The sequence below is a fragment of the Gopherus evgoodei genome, chromosome 13 (assembly GCF_007399415.2).
Source record: "Gopherus evgoodei ecotype Sinaloan lineage chromosome 13, rGopEvg1_v1.p, whole genome shotgun sequence".
Lineage (NCBI taxonomy): Eukaryota > Metazoa > Chordata > Testudines > Testudinidae > Gopherus > Gopherus evgoodei.
This window is the reverse complement of record NC_044334.1, coordinates 16735292-16756648: the sequence shown is the minus strand read 5'-3', so window position 1 is coordinate 16756648 and position 21357 is coordinate 16735292. Positions and strand designations below refer to the sequence as shown.

At 42.6% G+C, this 21357-nt stretch overlaps 1 protein-coding gene across 15 annotated transcripts in view; it reads right to left on the bottom strand.

Moving 5' to 3' along the window:
- Positions 1-21357, bottom strand: part of ARVCF (ARVCF delta catenin family member) — a 466295-nt gene that overhangs the window by 11503 nt on the left and 433435 nt on the right. For all 15 annotated transcript variants that reach the window (XM_030583068.1, XM_030583067.1, XM_030583069.1 and 12 more), the window contains 6 exons: positions 13757-13884; positions 11620-11770; positions 10163-10355; positions 9063-9174; positions 4341-4431; positions 3240-3293 (listed from right to left, as the gene is read on the bottom strand). In XM_030583068.1, the coding sequence (XP_030438928.1) occupies positions 3240-3293; positions 4341-4431; positions 9063-9174; positions 10163-10355; positions 11620-11770; positions 13757-13884 (729 nt within the window). The remainder of the gene's footprint in view (positions 1-3239; positions 3294-4340; positions 4432-9062; positions 9175-10162; positions 10356-11619; positions 11771-13756; positions 13885-21357) is intronic.

Genomic DNA, 21357 nt, shown 5'->3' with positions numbered 1-21357 from the left:
TGGCTGACATTGCGTAGCATCTTTCATCAAGAAGGATGTCAAAGTACTTTATAAACAGGTAAACTAGAAAGAACTGTTCACCCACCACTGAAATGCAATTGCCACGGAGATGATACATGTTTACCTCCTGTCCTAAACTGTTGTGAAATGTTAAAGAATATCACCATATACAAATGGGGGGAAAAAAGTGTATATTTTAAGTAGGCAAAAAACTAGTGTTTAATCAATACACCAGCCTTCAGAATACTAATCTTAATCAAAGTGATAAAAAACAGTCAGGGTCTTTGGGTTTACATCTGAGCTAAGAGGCATTTTGTAGCGTCTATTGTTGGTCAGTTGAACGCTGACTCCTTGTTAATAGGGTCACTCATGTCAATTCTAACAGACTGTTTGGAGCTAAAAACCACATGCTGAGCTGGGAATATATCAAGATAGCAACTGAGACGGGAAGTCTGTGGTTAGACTTGTTAAAATGAGAACTATCTTGAAGGAGGCTGTACCAGTACAGTAATATCTCAGTGCCCTGAAGGCAATGGCTCTGTGGTGGAATTAACAAACTCAGTTCCTTCCGTGTTTCAAGATTAATTCTAAATATCCAATTTAATTTAGTCTATATGGAATTAACAAGCAATCTGGAGTGTGCCTTAGGTAAGCCATTTGGACTCTGGCTGGCGGAGCCTGAGGAACAGAGAGTCAAATATTAATATTATCCATTTTCTTGGAGTTTAGTGGAGCAAACCAATTACCTAGCGTTAGTGCATTCCCTGTGAGTTGGCCTTTGAAGGTATTGGTGATGAGACACAGAAGTCTCAGTGACCAGTTATAGCTGATTTAAAAGTTTCCAAGAATAGGGATCTAGATAATTTGACAGAAACCTTGGAACCTTTTTTTCTAGAGGTGGTGAACAGATCTGAGTGGACTCTCCGAGGTGAGAGATTCTGTCAAACTGCCTACCTAAGATCAATTGTATATGTAATAAGGCCACATCAGTATTAACCTGCGAAACAAACGAAGCATTGATTAGATTAATATTTTTCTCTGAATACTGAACTACAGTCATCTGGACACAGAACTTCTGATCTTATGCCCCTGACAGCTGAACTGTACATAGCTATCCCGTTGTGTGATCATCTTTAAGTTATTGTCTTCCAAAATTATTTCAGTCTTCCCTTATGCAAACTACATATGAACAAGTTTATTCAAGCTGGGGAGATGCTGTCAGCTGAGATCATGGAAGGTAACATCTTTCCATTATCCTGACTTTTTGGAAACATTGCGTTTGATTTTCAGCAGTGGCTCAACCTGACTGCCAAGTTTGCAGGTGCAGATGTGAATCGTGAGATATCAAACTATCCAACTTGCAGATACACAGACATTTAAATACAAATATTTGTAGCTGGAAAAACTGAGGCAAATCCACAGCAACACTGAGTGTGTTTATGCTGTTTTACTAAAAGGAAACAGTTGGTCTGTCCCAGATTGCTGTGCCTTTCAAATCTCAAAGCACTTCACAGAAATATGGACTCATCCCTATTTTATAGATAGGGAAACTGAGGCACAAATCAGTCAAAGCACGTCAATGGCAGAGTCAGGAGCAGAACTGCTATCTCCTGACTCTCAGCCCTGTCCCTTCATACAGCACTGCCTCCCATGCAGCATTGCAGCCTTCATGCTGAGAACCTCTTGCCTCCGAAGTGGTTATTAACAGGAAAACCCCTGATTTTCCCATACCAGAGGAAGGCCAGTAGAAATGGTTTAATCCCTGCTATTTTTTCCAATTGTTGCTGACAAAGCAGCAGCTCAGGCTTTTAATTATCCTTTGTCTCCATCAGGGCCCTTGGCCCTGAATAAGTTGTTCTCACATCCATGCCACAGAGTCTAGCAGCATTTAGAAAGAGAATGTCTTGCATGGATTCAGCGTTGCTTTTCTCTTTAGAAGTATGAGTTCCTCCTGCTGCTGCTATTCTATATGTGTAGAACAGACTCCAGATCACCCAGCTCTTCAGAGTTTATCTATCCTTGGTCCTTACTGCTTTACCTACTTATGCAAAATGGCTACGTATTTCGTGGGACTTGGGGGAACTCTTCTCTCACTGCAGATCCTGGTGGGCAGGCTGCATTTACAGTATTAGGTGGACCTGCCCCAGGGTGGAGGTTTTTCCAAGTACTAGTGAAATCTCCTCCCTCTGTCCAGTACCGGTTGCCATGAGCAAGGCAGCTGATGCCCACTTTCTCAATGGACAGCACACTACACAGTAATGCCAGTGTTATTGAGACAGATTGCATGGATTATACTAAGGCTTGCAGGCCTCAAACCCACAAGAGACTCTAGAGAAGTCTGGGGAAAGGGAGCCATTCCCATAACTTGTATTGGGAAAATGAAGCCATTCTGCCTGGCTTTTGAGAGATGTCCTTGATGAACAGATGGAGCTGAGAAGACGAGGAGAAGTCATTACTTTCTCACAGCCTGCGTTTTGTATATGAAGGAGGAATGGAGGGTTATTTCTTCGTCCCATGAAGAACTTCCATTGAGCCAATGAGGAGCAGTTTAAAGTTGTTAGATTGATCATGATCACCTGCTGTTAAACTCTACTTTGCATACAGAAAACCCTGGCTCCATTCCTATCACTCGTGGCAGATTTTTACAGACAGGTGTTCCTATTTTTTAATTTTTTTCTCTTTCCTTTCTTGTGTGAAAGATCCACATATGCATAATTCTCTGACTGAATTCAGGAAAACAATGACAATAATTACAGACTGAATAATAAAAGTACTTCTTTCTTCTAGCCTCTTTCAAGTAAGGTCATTTTTCATGCTAACCTCTAAGAACAGCAGGAAAAATGTTTTCAGACAGAATATGATATTTAAGTAGATTAAAAGCTCACAAAATTAGTGTCCCCTTTTTAAAAAAAAGCAATAGTTGAAATCTGATGGCTTTTGGATCTCTCACTCCAGGATGCAACCACTTCAAAGCAAAGAGATTAAAAAATGCAGGAAGTTCTTAGTATATTTACATGATGTGGTTAAAAAGTAGTGGGGATACCGGTATATATGCAATATACACATTTAAAAAGAACCAAAAAACCAGACAACTGATCTTTTGGAAGGAAAAGTTCTGTTTTTAAATGTCAGCTTTATCCACATGAAAGAATACCTCCCAGAGAAAGCGCTGAACTTTCTCATGAGTGACAGTGTGCTCTATTGAAGTAGACAGGGGGTCTATCCGGGACTGCATTTACCTGGACCAAGTTCATCCAGAGGAATCATATCATGACTTCCAGCCTTCTCATTATCTACAAAACAGAAGCATTGAAACTGGTTGTATCATGCTTACTGACATGAAAGCAGAACAGGCTGGGATTAATCACAGGGCTGGAGGAAGTAGAGGAGACAACAATTTATTGCACTCAAGAGAATATAATGAAGACACAAAAGGCTATAATGAAACAATACTAAGGTTCTGATAATTCACAAAGAAAGGTTCTGAGTTAGGCCCCCGAAGAGAATGCTAAACTGACATCCCCTGTGCCATGGCTCTGAATCACATACATTCCTCTATCCAAAGGACGCCACAAACTTGGTGGCTGCTCTGAACCACCTATACTTTCTAGAATTTATCTCTGGACCCATCCGAGATGGGATGAGGTTCCCTTCTTTGGCCGGAGAGAAGAGCAATCAGTAGGCAATCAAAGGCCTCAAGAGGGTAATTTTAATATTGGTTTCTATTTCCATCATGATCAAAATTAAAAAAGACTAAGGAAATCAACATGGTCAGGAGCCCTGGCACCACTGGTGCAATTATTATCAAATCTGACAAACTAAGCACAGTTGGGTCTGGGTCAGTACTTGGATAGAATACCTCCACCGCAAAGCTAAGTGACACAGGAAACTGGGCTGGCGATTCAACAGAGGGTATGTCAAATGAATAGCACTGAACAAGTGTCCCAGGGCATTGCTAGAGGTGATGCCCTTTGTGTGAGATATAACACCAAGATCCGATGACTTGTGGTTAGTAAAAATACCGTCCACTTACCACAATAGTTAGCCTGCTCCTTAGCTAAATTTCTGCTGGGTAGTTACTCCATGCCTATCTAAAATACTCCCTATAGGCTCCAACTGAACTTTTCATCCTGAACTGGGTAATCATACATTTCATGCCAGGGAAGTGATTATTGTCTATGTAGTCTCTAATGTCAATTGCTTCAGGATCTTTGGATAAAAGACACCGTAAAAAAAAAAAGTAGAAACTGATATTTATCCAACTAGAGAAATACACTTCACAGACATGGCAAATAGCACAAGGAAAATCATTATGGCCCACACCAACAAGCAGAACTGACCTTGGCTTTTATCCACCAGTGGCAGAGTACTATCATCATAGCCAGACTTGCCAGATGTACCTTTGGATCCCTTTGGTGCTGCAGAGACAGACTAGAAGACAAAATGGAAGAGTAAGGATACTCAAGGTAGTTAAGTCCAAAGCAGACTGTGAAGAGTTACAAAGGGATCTCTAGGCAGCAAAACAGCAGATGAAATTCAATGTTGGCAAATGCAAAGTAATACACAGTGGAAAACATAATCCCAACCATACGTACAAAAGGAAGAGGTCTATATTAGTTGTTACCACTCAAGAAAGATCTTGTGGTCATTGTGGATAGTTTTCTGAAAACATCCACTCAATGTACAGCAGCAGTCAAAAAAGTTAACAATGCTAGGAACCATTAGGAAAGGGATAGATAAGACAGAAAATATAATGCTACTACATAAATAAATGGTATGCCCACACCTTGAAAACTCTGCAGAGTTCTGATCATGCCATCTCAAAAGAGATGTAATAGAAATGGAACAGGTACAGAGAGGGGCAACAAAAATGATGAAGCATATGCAACAGCTTCCATGTAAGGAGAGATTAAAATGACTGGGACTGTTCAGCTTTGAAAAGAAACGACTAAGGGGTGATATGATAGAGGTCTATAAAATCATGAATGGTGTGGAGAAAGTGAATAAAGAAGTGTTATTTACCCCTTTACAAAAACAAGAACCAGGGATCAAGCAATGAAATTAACAGACAGCAGGTTTAAATACAAACAAAAGGAGGTACTTTTTCACACAACGCACAGTCAACCTGTGGAACTCCTAAACGTCTGTTAGTCTATAAGGTGCCACAGGATTCTTTGCTGTTTTTACAGATCCAGACTAACACGGCTACCCCTCTGATACTTGACACCATGCAAGGCACTGCATTTAGCCGTATGGAGTGGAAATCCATCAACCTCATGAAGAAACTTGCACAAATACAGACAGATATCATCTTCCTTTCCAAATGCAAACGGATGGACATCATACCAAATGGACTAAAGGTAAAAAATCCACTGCTATCTACATACTACACAGACCACAGTGAGAGATTATGTTATACTCTATCAAAAAAAACTGAGGAACCACCTGATCAGCATCCTATACAGCAAACAGGAAAACATCAAAAAAGAGCTCTCCAACCTGGAGACTCTCATTAATAACCAAACTTCTATACAAACGGACTTCACTAGAATAAGACAGGAGATCTACATTACTCACTTCACCTCTCTACAAAGGAAAAAGGACTGTAAGCTGTCTAAACTCCTACCTGCCACATGGGGCCACAACCATGGTACCCCTAACCCACCCAGCAATATCGTCAATCCATCCAACTACACACTCAGACCAGAAGAAAAGTCTGTCCTATCTCGGGGACTCTCTTTCTGCCCTGCCACCCCCACCAACATGATACAGTTCTGTGGCGATCTGGAAGCCTACTTTCGCCGTCTCCGACTCAAAGAATACTTCCAGGACAACACTGAACAGTGCACTGATACACAGATGCCCTCCCACCAACAGCACAAGAAGAAGAACTCCACATGGACTCCTCCTGAGGGTCGAAATGACAGTCTGGACCTATACATTGAATGCTTCCGCCGACGTGCACAGGCAGAAATTGTGGAAAAACAACATCGCTTGCCTCATAACCTAAGTCGTGCAGAACGCAACGCCATCCACAGCCTCAGAAACCACCCAGACATTATCATCAAAGAGGCTGATAAAGGAGATGCCGTTGTCATCATGAACAGGTCTGACTACCAAAAGGAGGCCGCCAGACAACTCTCCAATACCAAATTCTACAGGCCACTTCCCTCAGATCCCACTGAGGAATACACTAAGAAACTACAGCATCTACTCAGGACACTCCCTACACTAACACCAGAAGAAATCAACATACCCCTAGAGCCCCGACCAGGGTTATTCTATCTACTACCCAAGATCCACAAACCGGAAATCCTGGACGCCCCATCATCTCGGGCATTGGCACTCTCACTGAAGGACTGTCTGGATATATGGACTCTCTACTCAGACCCTATGCCACCAGCACTCCTAGCTATCTCCGTGACACCACTGATTTCCTGAGGAAACTACAATGCATTGGTCACCTCCCAGAAAACACCATCCTAGCCACCACGGATGTAGAGGCTCTCTACACAAACATCCCACACACAGATGGAATACAAGCTGTCAGGAACACTATCCCTGACGATGCCACAGCACAAGTGGCTGCTGAGCTCTGTGCCTTTATACTTACACACAACTATTTCAAATTTGATGACAATATATATCTCCAGATCAGTGGTACTGCTATGGGCACCCGCATGGCCCCACAATATGCCAATATCTTTATGGCCGACCTGGAACAACGCTTCCTCAGCTCTCGTCCACTCATGCCCCTTCTCTACCTACATTACATTGACGACGACTTCATCATCTGGACCCATGGGAAGGAGACTCTGGAAAAATTCCACCACAATTTCAACAGCTTCCACCCCACCATCAACCTCAGCCTGGACCAATCTACACGGGAGGTCCACTTTCTTGACACCACGGTGCAAATAAGTGATGGTCACATTAACACCACCCTATATCGAAAACCTACCGACCGCTATGCCTACCTTCATGCCTCCAGCTTCCATCCCGGACACATCACACGATCCATTGTCTACAGCCAAGCACTGAGGTACAACCGCATCTGCTCTAACCCCTTAGACAGAGACCAACACCTACAAAATCTCCACCAAGCATTCTCAAAACTACAATACCCGCACGAGGAAATAAGGAAACAGATCAACAGAGCCAGACGTGTACCCAGAAGCCTCCTACTGCAAGACAAACCCAAGAAAGAAACCAACAGGACTCCACTGGCCATCACATACAGCCCCCAGCTAAAACCCCTCCAACGCATCATCAAGGATCTACAACCCATCCTGGACAATGATCCCACACTGTCACAGGCCGTGGGTGGCAGGCCAGTTCTTGCCCACAGACAACCTGCCAACCTGAAACATATTCTCACCAGTAACTGCACACCGCACCATAATAACTCTAGCTCAGGAACCAATCCATGCAACAAACCTCGATGCCAACTCTGCCCACATATCTACACCAGCGACACCATCACAGGACCTAACCAGATCAGCCACACCATCACTGGTTCATTCACCTGCGCATCCACCAATGTAATATACACCATCATATGCCAGCAATGCCCCTCTGCTATGTACATCGGCCAAACTGGACAGTCTCTACGGAAAAGGATAAATGGACACAAATCAGACATTAGGAATGGCAATATACAAAAACCTGTAGGAGAGCACTTCAACCTCCCTGGCCACACTATTGCAGACCTTAAGGTGGCCATCCTGCAGCAAAAAAACTTCAGGACCAGACTTCAAAGAGAAACTGCTGAGCTTCAGTTCATCTGCAAATTTGACACCATCAGCTCAGGATTGAACAAAGAAAGACTGTGAATGGCTTGCCAACTACAGAACCAGTTTCTCCTCTCTTGGTTTTCACACCTCAACTGCTAGAACAGGGCCTCATCCTCCCTGATTGAACTGACCTCGTTATCTCTAGCTTGCTTGCTAGCATATATATACCTGCCCCTGGAAATTTCCACCACATGCATCTGAAGAAGTGGGTATTCACCCACGAAAGCTCATGCTCCTAAACGTCTGTTAGTCTATAAGGTGCCACAGGATTCTTTGCTGTTTTTACAGATCCAGACTAACACAGCTACCCCTCTGATACTGTGGAACTCGTTGCCAGAAGATGTTGTGAAGACCAAAACTATAACTGGGTTCAAAAAATAATTAGATAGATTCATGGAGGATAGGTCCATCAATGGCTACTAGCCAAGATAGGGATGCAATCCCATGCTCCAGGTGTCCCTAGAGATCTGACTTCCAGATGCTGGGTCTGGACAACAGGGGATGGATCACTTGATAATTGCCCTGTTCTGTTCATTCCCTTTAAAGCACATGGCACTGTCCAGAAGAAAAGATACTGGGCTAGATGGACCATTGATCTGACCCAGTGTGGCCATTTTTATGTTCTGAGAAGCTGCTGCAAACAGAGTAAGAAGTAAAACCAATTTTCTAAAAAAGTAACAACTTGAAAAAATGTATGGAAACCTGTTCACACTCCACTCCCTCTTGATAAATTGATCTTCAGCTGGAATCTAATTTTAGATTCTGGATATTTTTCATTTCACTGCAGTTTTGCAGACAATTCCTCCTTCCCTAATCACCTGGTTGGGCAAACCAGTAGCTGCTTTACAGGCCACGGTGAAAGCCAGTTACTTTTCAGATAGAGAAAGGAGCAGCAGTTTCACATAACGGACAGTCAGTTGCCCAACATGCTACATGGACTATATCCCAAAGGAGCAGCCACAGATAAAAATTGGCCAAGTCTTTCCTTGATGTATATTTGTATGGATTGGACTTGGTACCTCTAAGGTGGAATAACGCCTAAAATGTGGAAGGCACATCCCACAGATCTTCTAGATATGTACCCAGTAACTGCATTTATGATATCATTTTATTATAATTGTTTTATCACTGGAAAACACTGACTTAGAAGTCTTGGTCTGCCTGCCATTGTCATTAGTGGGAGTAGGGCCTGATCAAGGAGTGAAGAATAAAACACCTTCATGGGGCTTTCTGTGACCACTCACCTGGACTAGAACACTGCATCTTTACCTGGAAATGAGATTTGTTCCATCCATCCTTCTGTAGGACATTTCGTAGCTCTTTGTAGGTCCAAACCATCTGAAGAACATGAGATGCTGCCTTTGTTTCCCTGGGGGACTGGCTAATTTGTGAGAGAAAATTAGAGCTTCAAACATTAGGAATGCAAACTCATTCATATGTTGACCCCTTTATGCTAAAACCCGTAACTTCCTAGCAGGTCTATTATTTCCCAATAAGTGATGCAATACGTGACAGCTCTAAAAATACATTATTTGGGCCAAATTCTGTAGTGGCTTCTATTAATGTGGGTCCATCTATCTGCATGTGTAAACACACATTTGCTCAGACAAGAGACATCTGCAAAAGAAGTAGTTAAATATGCAGATGTGACTACAACACCACACAGTAGGGCACTTTTAGTGTATGCCAGCGGAGTCCACATGGGCTAGTTAGTGAGTGATACACTAACAAACTAAAATGTATACCCCTCTGGTGTAGACAAGGCCTTACTGATGAAAAGGCAAAAGGTTAAAGAAATCTCCAACCAGCCTCTCAACAGTTTGTTAAAGGCACTTATGAATGAGTTAATTTCTACTTGGCTGAAGTACAGATGGAAGCTCTTCTCCAATCAGGATACACTTTTCAACAGGGCTACATGGAACAAAAGCATCATTTAAATTATCACTGCTGTCCCTCAGACAGAATGATCACTGCAAATTATTAACCATTCCTCTTAACAGGAATAAAAGTTGTGTCATTAGCACTTCAGGAATGGAATGTCACAGGATAAAGGTCTCCTGCTTTGCAAACACAGGTCTCAGCTTCACTGCAAATGATGTCTGATAAATGCATGCATAATAATAAGGCATATCAAACAAAGAGAGATTGTATCCTGAGGTGACAGAACTTTTTATCATATTGATTTTCTCTCTTAAATCAATTAAGCCCATTAAAGGCACTGACGTAAGATTTGTTTTTATTGCATGTATTAAATGCTTCAGTTACACATCTGAAAGGTCAAGTTGTCTCGGCACTATCACAAAGCATCACAGTGAGGTTAGTGTACAGTATCCTCTTTACTTTGTTTTCTATTATAGTAAGAAACTTACCTTGACTTGCTGATAGCTACCAGCTTCTGAATGCCCTGTGTCTGGATCAGGGACCTTGCATTTTCTGAACTGTCAGTAATGATTTCATGGATGGTATTCAAGACTGCAACCACTGTATCCTCTTCCAGGTTTTTAGCGGATCTCTGCTGCCTACTAGGCAAATTTCTTACCAGTTCACCCATGGCATAACTACCTAGATAAGGGGAAGAGCTACCATTAATCAGACCTGATAATCATTTCAAGAAACCGCTTTCTGTCCTGAAAGCTTAAAATATAAGGAAGTACCCAAAGTCTGAAGATTTTCTAATGTAATTTCCTTGAATCTCAAGACTATTTCATACTGCATTTATCATTAACTTTCTCAAGATGTTTGAGAACTGATATCTAAAGCAAACTCATTCTGCATAATCACTACTAAGGTATCAGAGGCAAAAAAGTTTGAAACATTTATTGACAATTTCACAGCCAACACATCACACTTTGCTGTGCCTGAGGCAAACAAGCATTCATAAACTGAGACTAACCTATTAATGCTAATGCAGGCACACAACGCTTACTCAATGCAGCCTTGTAAGAGGTCTGCAGGGGCAAGGTATGCAACAAAGCATCCATTAACCCTGCCCTGAAAGTTAAGAACGTCTATTTGGCCTTCATGCTAGTCAGCGCTGAAGAAAAGCCTAGGAGTCCTGGGTCCATTACTTCCAGATGTGTGTTTGTACCATTTGGTAGCTACAGCTCTACATTGGACTTGGTTTTTATGAAATGTAGGTGTATTAAAATAGAATTCGAGATTTGTATTGATTAAGCATCAGCATCTGTGCTCTATATGCGGCACAAACATTTCCTTGCTTGGTGAGGTTACAGTTTAAACAGATCAGGCAAATTGCCCAGGAAATATACTGGGAGACCCACACCAAGGCTTTAACTTGGCGCTCAGCCTCTGCCACTTTCATTTAATGAGTAGTGAGTGCATTTTTGCTAATGTGGATTAGAGTTAGGGAGCACTGCAGGGAAGCTGAGTTTTAAGGTGGATGATCTGAATGGAGAGCACTTGGGTACCTGGCTTCTCGATACAGGGGATAGCACAGGAGAAGACAAAAGGCTGAGAGTGGGAGGGGCGAGGCAGGATTCATTGACAGAGCAAAGGGGGCCAGAGGGGGAGTCATATCAAATCAAAATGCCATTATACTTTTGCAAATTATTTTGAGATCTGCTGCAAAGTAAAGGTTCATTTCCATTAAATCACAGCATATGCACGTACAGAAACTGGATGGGCTCAAACAGAATTTTTAGATGGCAGTTCTTCACTTCGGATGTGCAGAAGACTCCTATATAATGCTAATGGGATTTGTATGCAGAATAAACTTCAGCTTCAATACCTGACAAAAGTCTAAACGATTTTACAGTGCCCATATGTTTATGGGGTCACACTCCTGTAAGAGAAGCTCAGAAAGTACCTATGAGATCCTTATTGCGACGATCCATAGAGAGATTCCTCAGTGCAATTGACACAGCTCTCACAACCTTGTCAGAGTCAGACTGGAGAAGCTCAACGAGGACCGGTAAGCCTCTCTCCTTTCGTACAGTTGCACGGATATACGTGGACCACTATGCACACACAGGAAGAAAAGCAACACACAATATTGTGAATTTAGAGACTCGTTTTCCTGCGTTTCTTTCAGTGATGAGGTCTCATTTTTTCCAGCGTGATATTGAAGAATTTCCCCTTATGCAAACAGTTCCTCCTTACTCTCTGCACGGCGACATGTGTTTGACTTGTCCCACCGTCCATCCAAGTCCATCGTGCACCAAGCGCGAAAAGGAGGCAGACAGTATTTCATCTTATAACTGGGGGTGGGGAAGAAACATCATCTGTTCTATAAAAATTTAAGAGCAGCAGAGGAAGAGTACAGGCTATTATACAGGCCTCAATGGAAAATGTATTCCTCCCCATCAGAAAAGAGGTCACTTAGCAGGAACAGCAAGATATGTACAGCTCCTGTTAGCTTTTAAAAAATTACTTGTTTCTATTCTATGTTTCATGCATGTTTGTAAATAATTATATTTTAAAAAGCGACTGTTCAAACTAGTTCAAACTGCTACTTCACAGACTTGATTGCTGTGCATGCAGGGCCACCCAGAGGATTCAGGGGGCCTGGGGCAAAGCTGGGGAGCTGTGTTGCTTGTACTTACCCAGCAGCGGTCTGGGTCTTTGGTGGCATTTCGGCAGTGGGGGGCCCTTCAGTCGCTCCACATCCTTGGCAGCACTGAAGGGCCCCCCGCCACTGAAATGCCGCCAAAGACCTGGACCGCTGCTGGGCCAGGGCTCGCAGGGCCCAGGGTAAATTGTCCCACTTGCCCTCCTCCTCCCCTGGGCAGCCCTATGTGGATGACCTCACTTTGTCATGTGCAGAGACATTCCAGTATTCTTTGCTAAGAGTGGACTGATTACTGTAGGGGGAGGAGGGTTTACAGGATGCAACTCCCGAGTGTTATTTGATGAATAGGACAATACCTATCCCTAGGGTAAATATGGTTACCCAGCTCTAAAAACAAGCACTGCTGAAGAAACCCATAAATGAAAGCAGCAGCAGATAAGTGATCTAAGTGGCTCCAGCCCCTGCTCCACCTCTTCCACATGGCCCCCACTCTGCTCTGCCCCAGCCCTACCTCTTCCCACCCCTGCTGCACCCCACCCCCACTCCAACCAGCCCTTCCCCAGAGGACTACAGGAGGAGTTGGGGCTCCACCCACCGGCAGTGGTAAGTAGAGTGACCTGGCCCCAGCTTGCTCTGCTCCCCTGGCTCCCAGCCGTGCCACCGGTGAGTGCTAGGGGGTGGTTCCCCCCTGCCCTTCAAGCCTGGGAGTCAGGGGAGCAGAGCAGGCCGTGGTTGGGTCACTCCACTTCCCGCAGGAAGTGGCCAGCCTCCCCACCGCCACACACACTTCCCCTGGGGCCACCCCTCAATGGAGGCCTGGGGCCCCACACAGCCCCCCCAGGGGGGAAGGGGGAGAGGCTGCGTAGGGCACCAAAATGGCTAGGGACAGGCCTGTTTGTCAGTGTCTGTCTTATCTCCAATGTTGCTTGAGTGATGTTATAAAGATGCCAGTTTGGCTTTTTGGAGTTCACCCCTCCCTGTTTACAGGTAAAAACAGAAGGTACAATTTTCACAAATGCCTAAGTGACTTACCACCTAAGTCTCACTGAAATTCAAAATCATTAGACACGTGAGAACTCTACCCAGATACCACAAAGGAGAGATCTAGTCTGTCTGAACAGAGAGTTTGTTCTTTAATTTTAGATTAGTCATGCTTGCTAACCTTCGGGATCATATGTCTGATGAATATTTCAGTAGAAGCATACATGGAAGTTATTTTATTTTTAAAAAAAACCTTTTCTAAAAGCTAATTATTTACCCCACTTCATTTAAACCAAAAGCTAAAAATCTTCCAAAGGAGATTCACAAAAAAAACCAACAATGAATGAGTGCAATTTGCAAGCTATCAAGAGATATCAGTCCTAGAAGGCTTAACGGGAATTTCCATTGTACCAATTTCTAACTAGGATTAGGCAAAGGAAAAGGCTAGACTCACTGTCCAGTTTCCAGCACTGAGATTCTGCAAAGCCCCTGCTGCAGCTTCCAAAGTGTTGAAGTTCTGGCTTTCAGTGAGGATCGAGAGGTAGAGCCGGACCACCTCCGGCTGGTAGAGCAATTCAAAGCCTGAAGGGAGAAAAACAGGAGAGGCAACATATGGATCAATATTTGGCATGTCTTTATTTCACCATGTATGAGAAGGAACTCAGCAGTAGGACATATTAACTCTGCACTTTTGAGAGCCCCTGCACACAAATTCACTCTGCTCATTTTCAAGAAGGAGAGCCCATCTCACGGCTGAACATTTAGAAGCCTGTGTGTTACTCTGATTCCATATATTTCATCACGCTGAGCATGTGTATGCACAGTCAGGTGACACAAGCTTGGATCTGTTTGCACAAATTCATAGCTGTATTGCGAAGCTGGGTGTGAATTCAGTTTGCACTGCTTTGTACACACAATTTCAGTCACTTTCTAGGCATGATTAATAATGCCCAAAGTGGGAGTGTACAGCATGGTCATAGCATATGCCCCACTCCCAAGCCTGCCTGCTGAAAGGTGGCCGTGGAAAGTTGGATTGATGAGAATCATCACCTGGAGAGATGGGGAGAAACACAACTTATTACACGAAGAGATATACAAGCATTGTATTAAATCTAGAGGCTGATGTAGATGAAACACACTTTAAAAGAATATCCCAGAGTTAGCACATCAGTTTTATAGGTAAGGCACAGGACTGGAGTTAGAAGATTTGGAATCTATTTCCAGTTCTGCCACAGACTGCCCAAGTGATCTTAGGCAAGTTATTGACAGTAACCTCAGTGTCTTCATCTATAGAGTTGTTATTATGCATTGTGTGTACTACTGCAGCGCCTAGGAGCCCTAGTCATGGACCAGCACCCCAGTGTGCTAGGTGCTGTACAACGTGGATGGTGTTTATTTACTTTGGAGAGGCTCTGTCATGCTAATTACATGAACTGACGTTTGTATAAGCACCCATTGAAATCTGAGGACTGCATGTGCTTTTAGTCTATGGTAGTATTATTAAGAGCATGTTTCACTATAGTGACATGCTTTTATGTAGCATATCCATATTATATTATTGCTTATTTATGAGTCAGGAATAGGCGCTCATGTAGTTTGAGGTTGTTTCTCTTTGGGGATGATATATTACATTAATGACAGGAGATTATGCAAGTAACCAGTACAAAGGACTTGCCAACCCAATGTGACTTCAATGGAGAGTGACACTGTACATGGAATATACACCAAAGAAAAAAAATCCATGCCCCAAAGTGCTTTGGTAAGCATGGCATGATACAATACACTAAAGAGAGTGTTTACTGGAGTAAACGTGGAAAGGCAGATGGTCACTGTGGCTGGAAAGCTTTACATAGAATAGGTTGCTTTTCAAGCGTTTACCACAAGGGAAGGTTGGGACACATTTGTGGTGTTACAAACAACATGAGAGGTAGCACAAAGGTGGAGAATAGACAAAGGGACAAATAAGTCTTGGCACAAGCATGTTGAATCTATCTAGATTAGTAGAATGCTAGAAAGGGCACTGTTCCCATGTAACAAATATAGCACGAGCACAATTCTCCACCAGCAAGCCCGGAAATAATCCCCCAACCTTAAATTTTACCTCCTCTCCCCACCCCTACTCCATAAAAGTGCCAGGGAAATAAGAAAGATTTGGACTGTTGCAGACCAAGCAGATCCCAAAGCTAGTGGGACCCAAAAGGCTGACAGGGAAGGGTGAAGCGTGTTCCTCTTGTACCTCTACTATGTTCTTCACAGGTTGCTTCCAGTTTTTTCATTTGCTTCTAGTGAATCTACTCAAGTTAACAGCTGATCAGAGAGAGAGAGAGACAGAGAGTCCCCCAAATCAACAATGAGAAAAAAAATGCTGAAATTTAGCTTAATTTCCTTCACTGGAACATACCTGTTGGCAGCAGGAGACGCCTTCTTTGCCCCATACTGATAGCGAGGTGTAGACATTAGGCTCCATGCTTTCATAGAAAGTTTGGATTTGCTTTTCTTTTATTTATTTATTTAACGTTTTTGAGCATTTCACTTGCACCCCAGGCTGCTCTGATGGTGTTTTAAACCAGGGATAGGCAACCTGCGGCAAGTGAGCTGATTTTCAGTGGCATACTCACTACCCAGGTCCTGGCTGCGGGTCTGGGGGAGCTGCGTATTTTAATTTAATTTTAAATGAAGCTTCTTATTTACTTTACATACAATACTTAAGATATTATAGACTTACAGAAAGAGACCTTATAAAAACGTTTAAACGTATTACTGGCACGTGAAACCTTCAATGAGAGCAAATAAATGAAGACTTGGCCCACCACTTCTGAAAGGCTGCCGACCCCCGTTTTAAACCATAGAAGGATTCACCTGCTCTGTGTTTGAATCAGTTTGTTCCATGGACAAGTGTATCCCCGTCCAGTGGCAAGCCCTGATTCCAGCATCATTCTTGTCTCAAATAAGGACCTTGCTTCCTGGTACAAAGTTCTCCCACTTCTGCAATACCATTGCCCTTTTTATTGACGGTTAAGCAAAAAACAGCTCTGGAAAACGTCAGGTGTTTTGGAGTTCTCTTTCCACTGGTCCCCTTGTCACTAACAGCTTTTTGTGTTTTCCTCCAGTCTCTCTCTCAGTGTATTTATAGAACTTCCTTCTCTCCTTTGACTGCCCCAGACAGGAATAGTTCTTTTTTGCTTGTTAGCCTTGCTTATTTTATTCTTGCATGTCTCAGATCTATTTCCTCCAGTCACTACAATTACCTACTTCCCACAGGTGATCATCCTTTGTATTTCAGGTCTTTTACTACCTTCTTTTCAACCACTTTTAAAAAAAAAAAACCTCCTTGTATTTTTAAATTCTATTGCTATTGTTGTCCTTTCATCTCTTATACTGCATAAATTCTTACCTCTTTTTTCTCTACACCTTATACTTAGTACCACAGCTGACTTGACACTGCTCACTAAATGTCATTTCAATCCTTTCGTAGAGGTAATGTCCTAATAGGATGCAGTATCACTGAATGGTTGGAGCAGGAGGCTGGGAAAGCCAGGATTTGTCAATAGAACCACGAACACTGAATGACTAACCTTATGCAAGTCACTCAACCACTCTGTGCTTTTGTTTCCCCAATTGTAAAAGAGGCTAACACTCAGCTCACAGGAGTGTTGTGAGGTTAACTAACTGGTGTGTGGATACAGTCTGCTACAGCAGGGAAAAGTACTTCATTGCTATTGTGACTTTCTAGAATTCATTTGCACCACAAATTCGCTAAGTTTGTGACAACTCTCCCCCTCAATTCCCCACTGCCCTCATGCCAGGCCTTGTATTGCTGCTTCCACATTTGAAATAGGGAACTATCCGACATGAAGTAAAAATATTCTTTGACAATATGTGGATTGTATCCTTTTTTCCATTAGCTAATCTCTGGAATTAAACTCTCTCACTAATCATTTATTGGAATTTTGACACCCTGTATAATCTTTTTATTGAATTTTTAACTTTAAACATACATCAGACAAGCCAGAAGGATAAAGGTAGTGTTACAACACACAAAACATTGTCATAAGGGGGATATCAGGTCTGTATATGAGCTCATAGCTGTCTGTGGTTAAATAGTTGGCAATTCTTCAGTCAGTGTCCACTTAAGAGCACTGCTTTAGATGGTCCAGGCATAAATTTTACATTCTTGGAAACATTTCCAGGAGAGGTTCATCTTCCCCTGCTCCCTAGTTACATAGCTTATAATTTATCCTCCTCATCAATGCCAGGTTTTGTATCCTTTATCTGAACCCAGACACTTTCATCTCCCTCATCTCTTCACATTAGTGATTATTATTATATTATTGATACATGGTAACCACATCACCTCCATTTTCCCCCTCTACATCCCACCTACTGCAGACAGAACCTGCCTTTAGATATTTGAATTCCAGTCACGTGTCTCCCACCATGCCTCTGTCATTACTTTTCCTCCTGTTTCTCTCCCTGTATTTCCAGCATGTGTAGGAGAACCCCTTTTTTTCCTGTCTAATTTACTGTCAGCACTTCCTTTATTAATTACCAGTACATTTCTGCTCTCGGTGCAATCCCTGAAACAGACAATTTGGTGAATGACCCCGCTCCCAAAATACCCGCCCCCCCCCATATTTTCATCCTCCTGCCAATTACTGCTTATTCTAAATCCCTCCCATACCAGCCTGGCTAGCTTTGTAGGATGAGGGGGATTGCTGAAACAGGACTGCTATGAGCGCCCTTCATGAGTTGATGCACATTAGCAAAGATAACAACCTTGTACTGATAACGTTACCATTCTTCCTCAGGGATTTTCCTCACTGGTTTCAACCTCACACTTTTCCTAAACATTATATTCACTTAAAAAAAAACTTCTGTATTTTCTCCATCTGCCTTTCTGTCCTAATGAAGCAAGTTCTGCTATTAGAGGATAGACTTTGTCCGAATTATTGTAATTTCCTTCCAGTGCTGTGCTGGAGGCCTCACACCTTTTTTTCCTGAAGTATTTTAGTGCAGTCCTGGGAAGCACAGCTGGCCTCACCTCCATTAAGCACCTGCTTCTCTTCTAAACCTAGTTCCTGAATTTCAAGATCATCTTAATTCTTTTTCCAGGTACTTGAGTAATATATGGATAACTGCCTAAATCCATTTTTAAAATGGAATTAAAAAAAGAAAAGGATCATTAAAGATAGGTAATGAGTCAACAAGAAAAAAAAATGTCAATTACTTTTCTTTTGCTTCTTTAAAAGGTTATTTGAATTATGGCCCCAATTCAGCAAGCCCTGAAGCATATATTTAAATCCCACTGAAGTAAACAGACTTTATGCATGTGCTTAAGAGCTGTGTTGAATCAGAACTTAAACATTTTTTTCCTGGAAAAGCATGGGTTAAATTTATCTATACTCTTTTCATCACCAAAAACAAGGTACAGCAGTCAGTTAACTGGCTGTGGGTTTTTTTTGCTTTTTAAAGGAGGTACGAGAAACATCAGGTGACATGGCCATTGTGGTACTCAACAGGACCGGCTCCAGGCACAGTCCAGGTGGCCTTTTTTTTATTTTATTTTTTTCTTGGGGCAGCAAAAATGGCCTGGTACTCAAGCATTCACATGGAGTATAGAGGCGCCCCAGGCAGTTAGTGGGATTGTATGGGAACAGCTACTCAAGAATTATATTACTTTCCCTCCTTAAAACATTTCTATTCTCCAGGCTTGTCCCCACCTTTTCGGGGGGAGTCTGAGGTTCTCTTGTGCCAGCTCCTCTTTATAATTGTTGCAGTCCCATCTTCTTAACTGAGGGGGACCAGATGAGCTTCTCTTCTGTTCTGTGACGTGGATAGAGGCTACAAAGTGCATTTCACCACCATGCATGGCCCCAAACAGTCCTCAGTTCAGAATGAATGTTTGGTCACAATGAAAACCCAAGGGGGAAGGTGCCATAATCCACCTACCAACTTCTGAATCATCCAGTTCCCTCTTTATAGGATCACTGTTGACTACCTCAAAGCACCTTTCTCCACAAATGGTAGTGGAGGATATAGATTCCAGTACTTTTATCTCATCACAATACATGAACAGAGGAAGAGGGGGAAAACGAGAGGGGGCAAGAATCAAGATTAGGGATCACATCCTGGCCTTGTGCATAACACTTTTGCTGAGTCCTCCATGAAACCTATCTATGATTACATGACTATGTGCAGATTGCACCTGGTCAAACAACATTCTGGCAATAGTGGAAGTGACTGTAGTGGGTATATTACCCTGGCATGTTAGTGTAATCCCAAACAAAGGTGATTATTCCCAGAGCAAGGTTGCCATACTCTCCCTTGTCCATTCAGCAGTTTAGTTGTCCCTACAGGCATGGGAAACTATGCACATATGTGCTGTGCTGAGAGGACTGCACCCCTAAGAATGGTTATCGGAGCAGGAAAAAAACCATTGCTGGCTTATTTTCTATCATTGCATAAACTCCAGCTCAGTTTCAAAGAAGAGGTGCTTACTCCGTACAAAGATGGTGTATGGGACTCTGGCAAAGCTATATCGTGAGCCCATCAATCTTTGAAGAACACCTAACTGTAGCTTGATGGTTATCCATTTCTGAGGCGTCTACGTCAGCCAATTCAAACAGTGCTTTTGCAATAGCTACCACCAGATGGTGCAAGAGGAATCCCAAACTGGAACTGCTGTTCCTCTGCAAGGTCACAGAAAAGTACACGTTGTAGAGAAAGCGAATGGTTCCCTAAGTTACTAGACAAACGAGCCAAAAGGAAACAATCGTGTCAGTAATGGAAACCAACATTCTTACAGATAAAAAAAAAAAAAAAAAAAAGAGAAACTCAGCAAATCTTGGACTTCTGCCTTATTTCAGCAATGGGCTGGTAACCATTACCAACTGTGTAGGCCACTGTTTTTGAATTAAACAATTGTAAAACCAGAGTTCATGGTCATTTTCAATAGAAACTGGGCATTTTCAAAAGACATAAGCAGCAAACCTTATCTTGTTGAACTACTAGACTTTGTTCTACCCACTACATCATTTAAGAAAAATTTCCTTGAAGAATATATATTTTTAAAAAGGACTGAACACATGATTAGCGTTTTAATAAAATTAACATCAGTGCCGTTCCATCTGTATTCTGTGCTTCACTGCATGGTGCAAAAGCAACCTGAATATCAAGATACACTTGCAAGCTTCTCTGAACTGAAGCGGTTTAAGGTAGCACAGATGCACTCAGATCTAACAGCTAAGTGCTTAGAATGATAGATGGAAAATGCAGCTCAGTGTAGATCAATGTAGAATACAGAATGTCAAACTGGAGAGGGATGGGAGAAGAGATACCTTTTGGATAGAAAAATGCTGCTGCATATGAAGGAGAAATGAGAAAAGGAAAGTCTCGAATAATCCATACAGCCTTCACTTCAAGGTACAACAGATATCAGGATAGGCATTTTTCTTAGAATAGAAGGTACTGGTTAGATCTGATCAACGGCACTATATCCAGTACAGACTGTCATCCCTGAAGAAAAAGGACAGAATAGCCTTTGAAGAATGCAGAAAGGAGGTACCAAAAATGTGGTCATATCATATCATAAAGGAAAATCAGGGAGGGACTTTTCTACATAGAAAATGAAGACCAGAGTGTCTGACTTTACTGAATATTTTAGTAAGTTACATAAAACATTTCGAACACTTAAGCAAGCTCCCGTACAATTTACCCCGATAGCCACATTGGAAACAGATATTGGCCTGGTCTACACTGGGGAGGCAGGGGGGAGGTGTCGATGTAAGATACGCAACTTCATCTACAGGAGTAGAGTAGCTGAAGTTGACGTATCTTATTTCAACTCTCTCTCGTCCTCACGATGTGGGATCGACGGCCGCGGCTCCCCCATCAACTCCCCTTCCGCCGCTTGCCCTGGTGGAGTTCCGGAGTTGACGGGAGCGCGTTTGGGGACTGATATAACATGTCTAGACGAGACGCGATATCTTGGTCTCCAACAGATCCATCGCTACCCGCCAATACGGCAGGTAGTCTGGACATACCCATAATAGACAT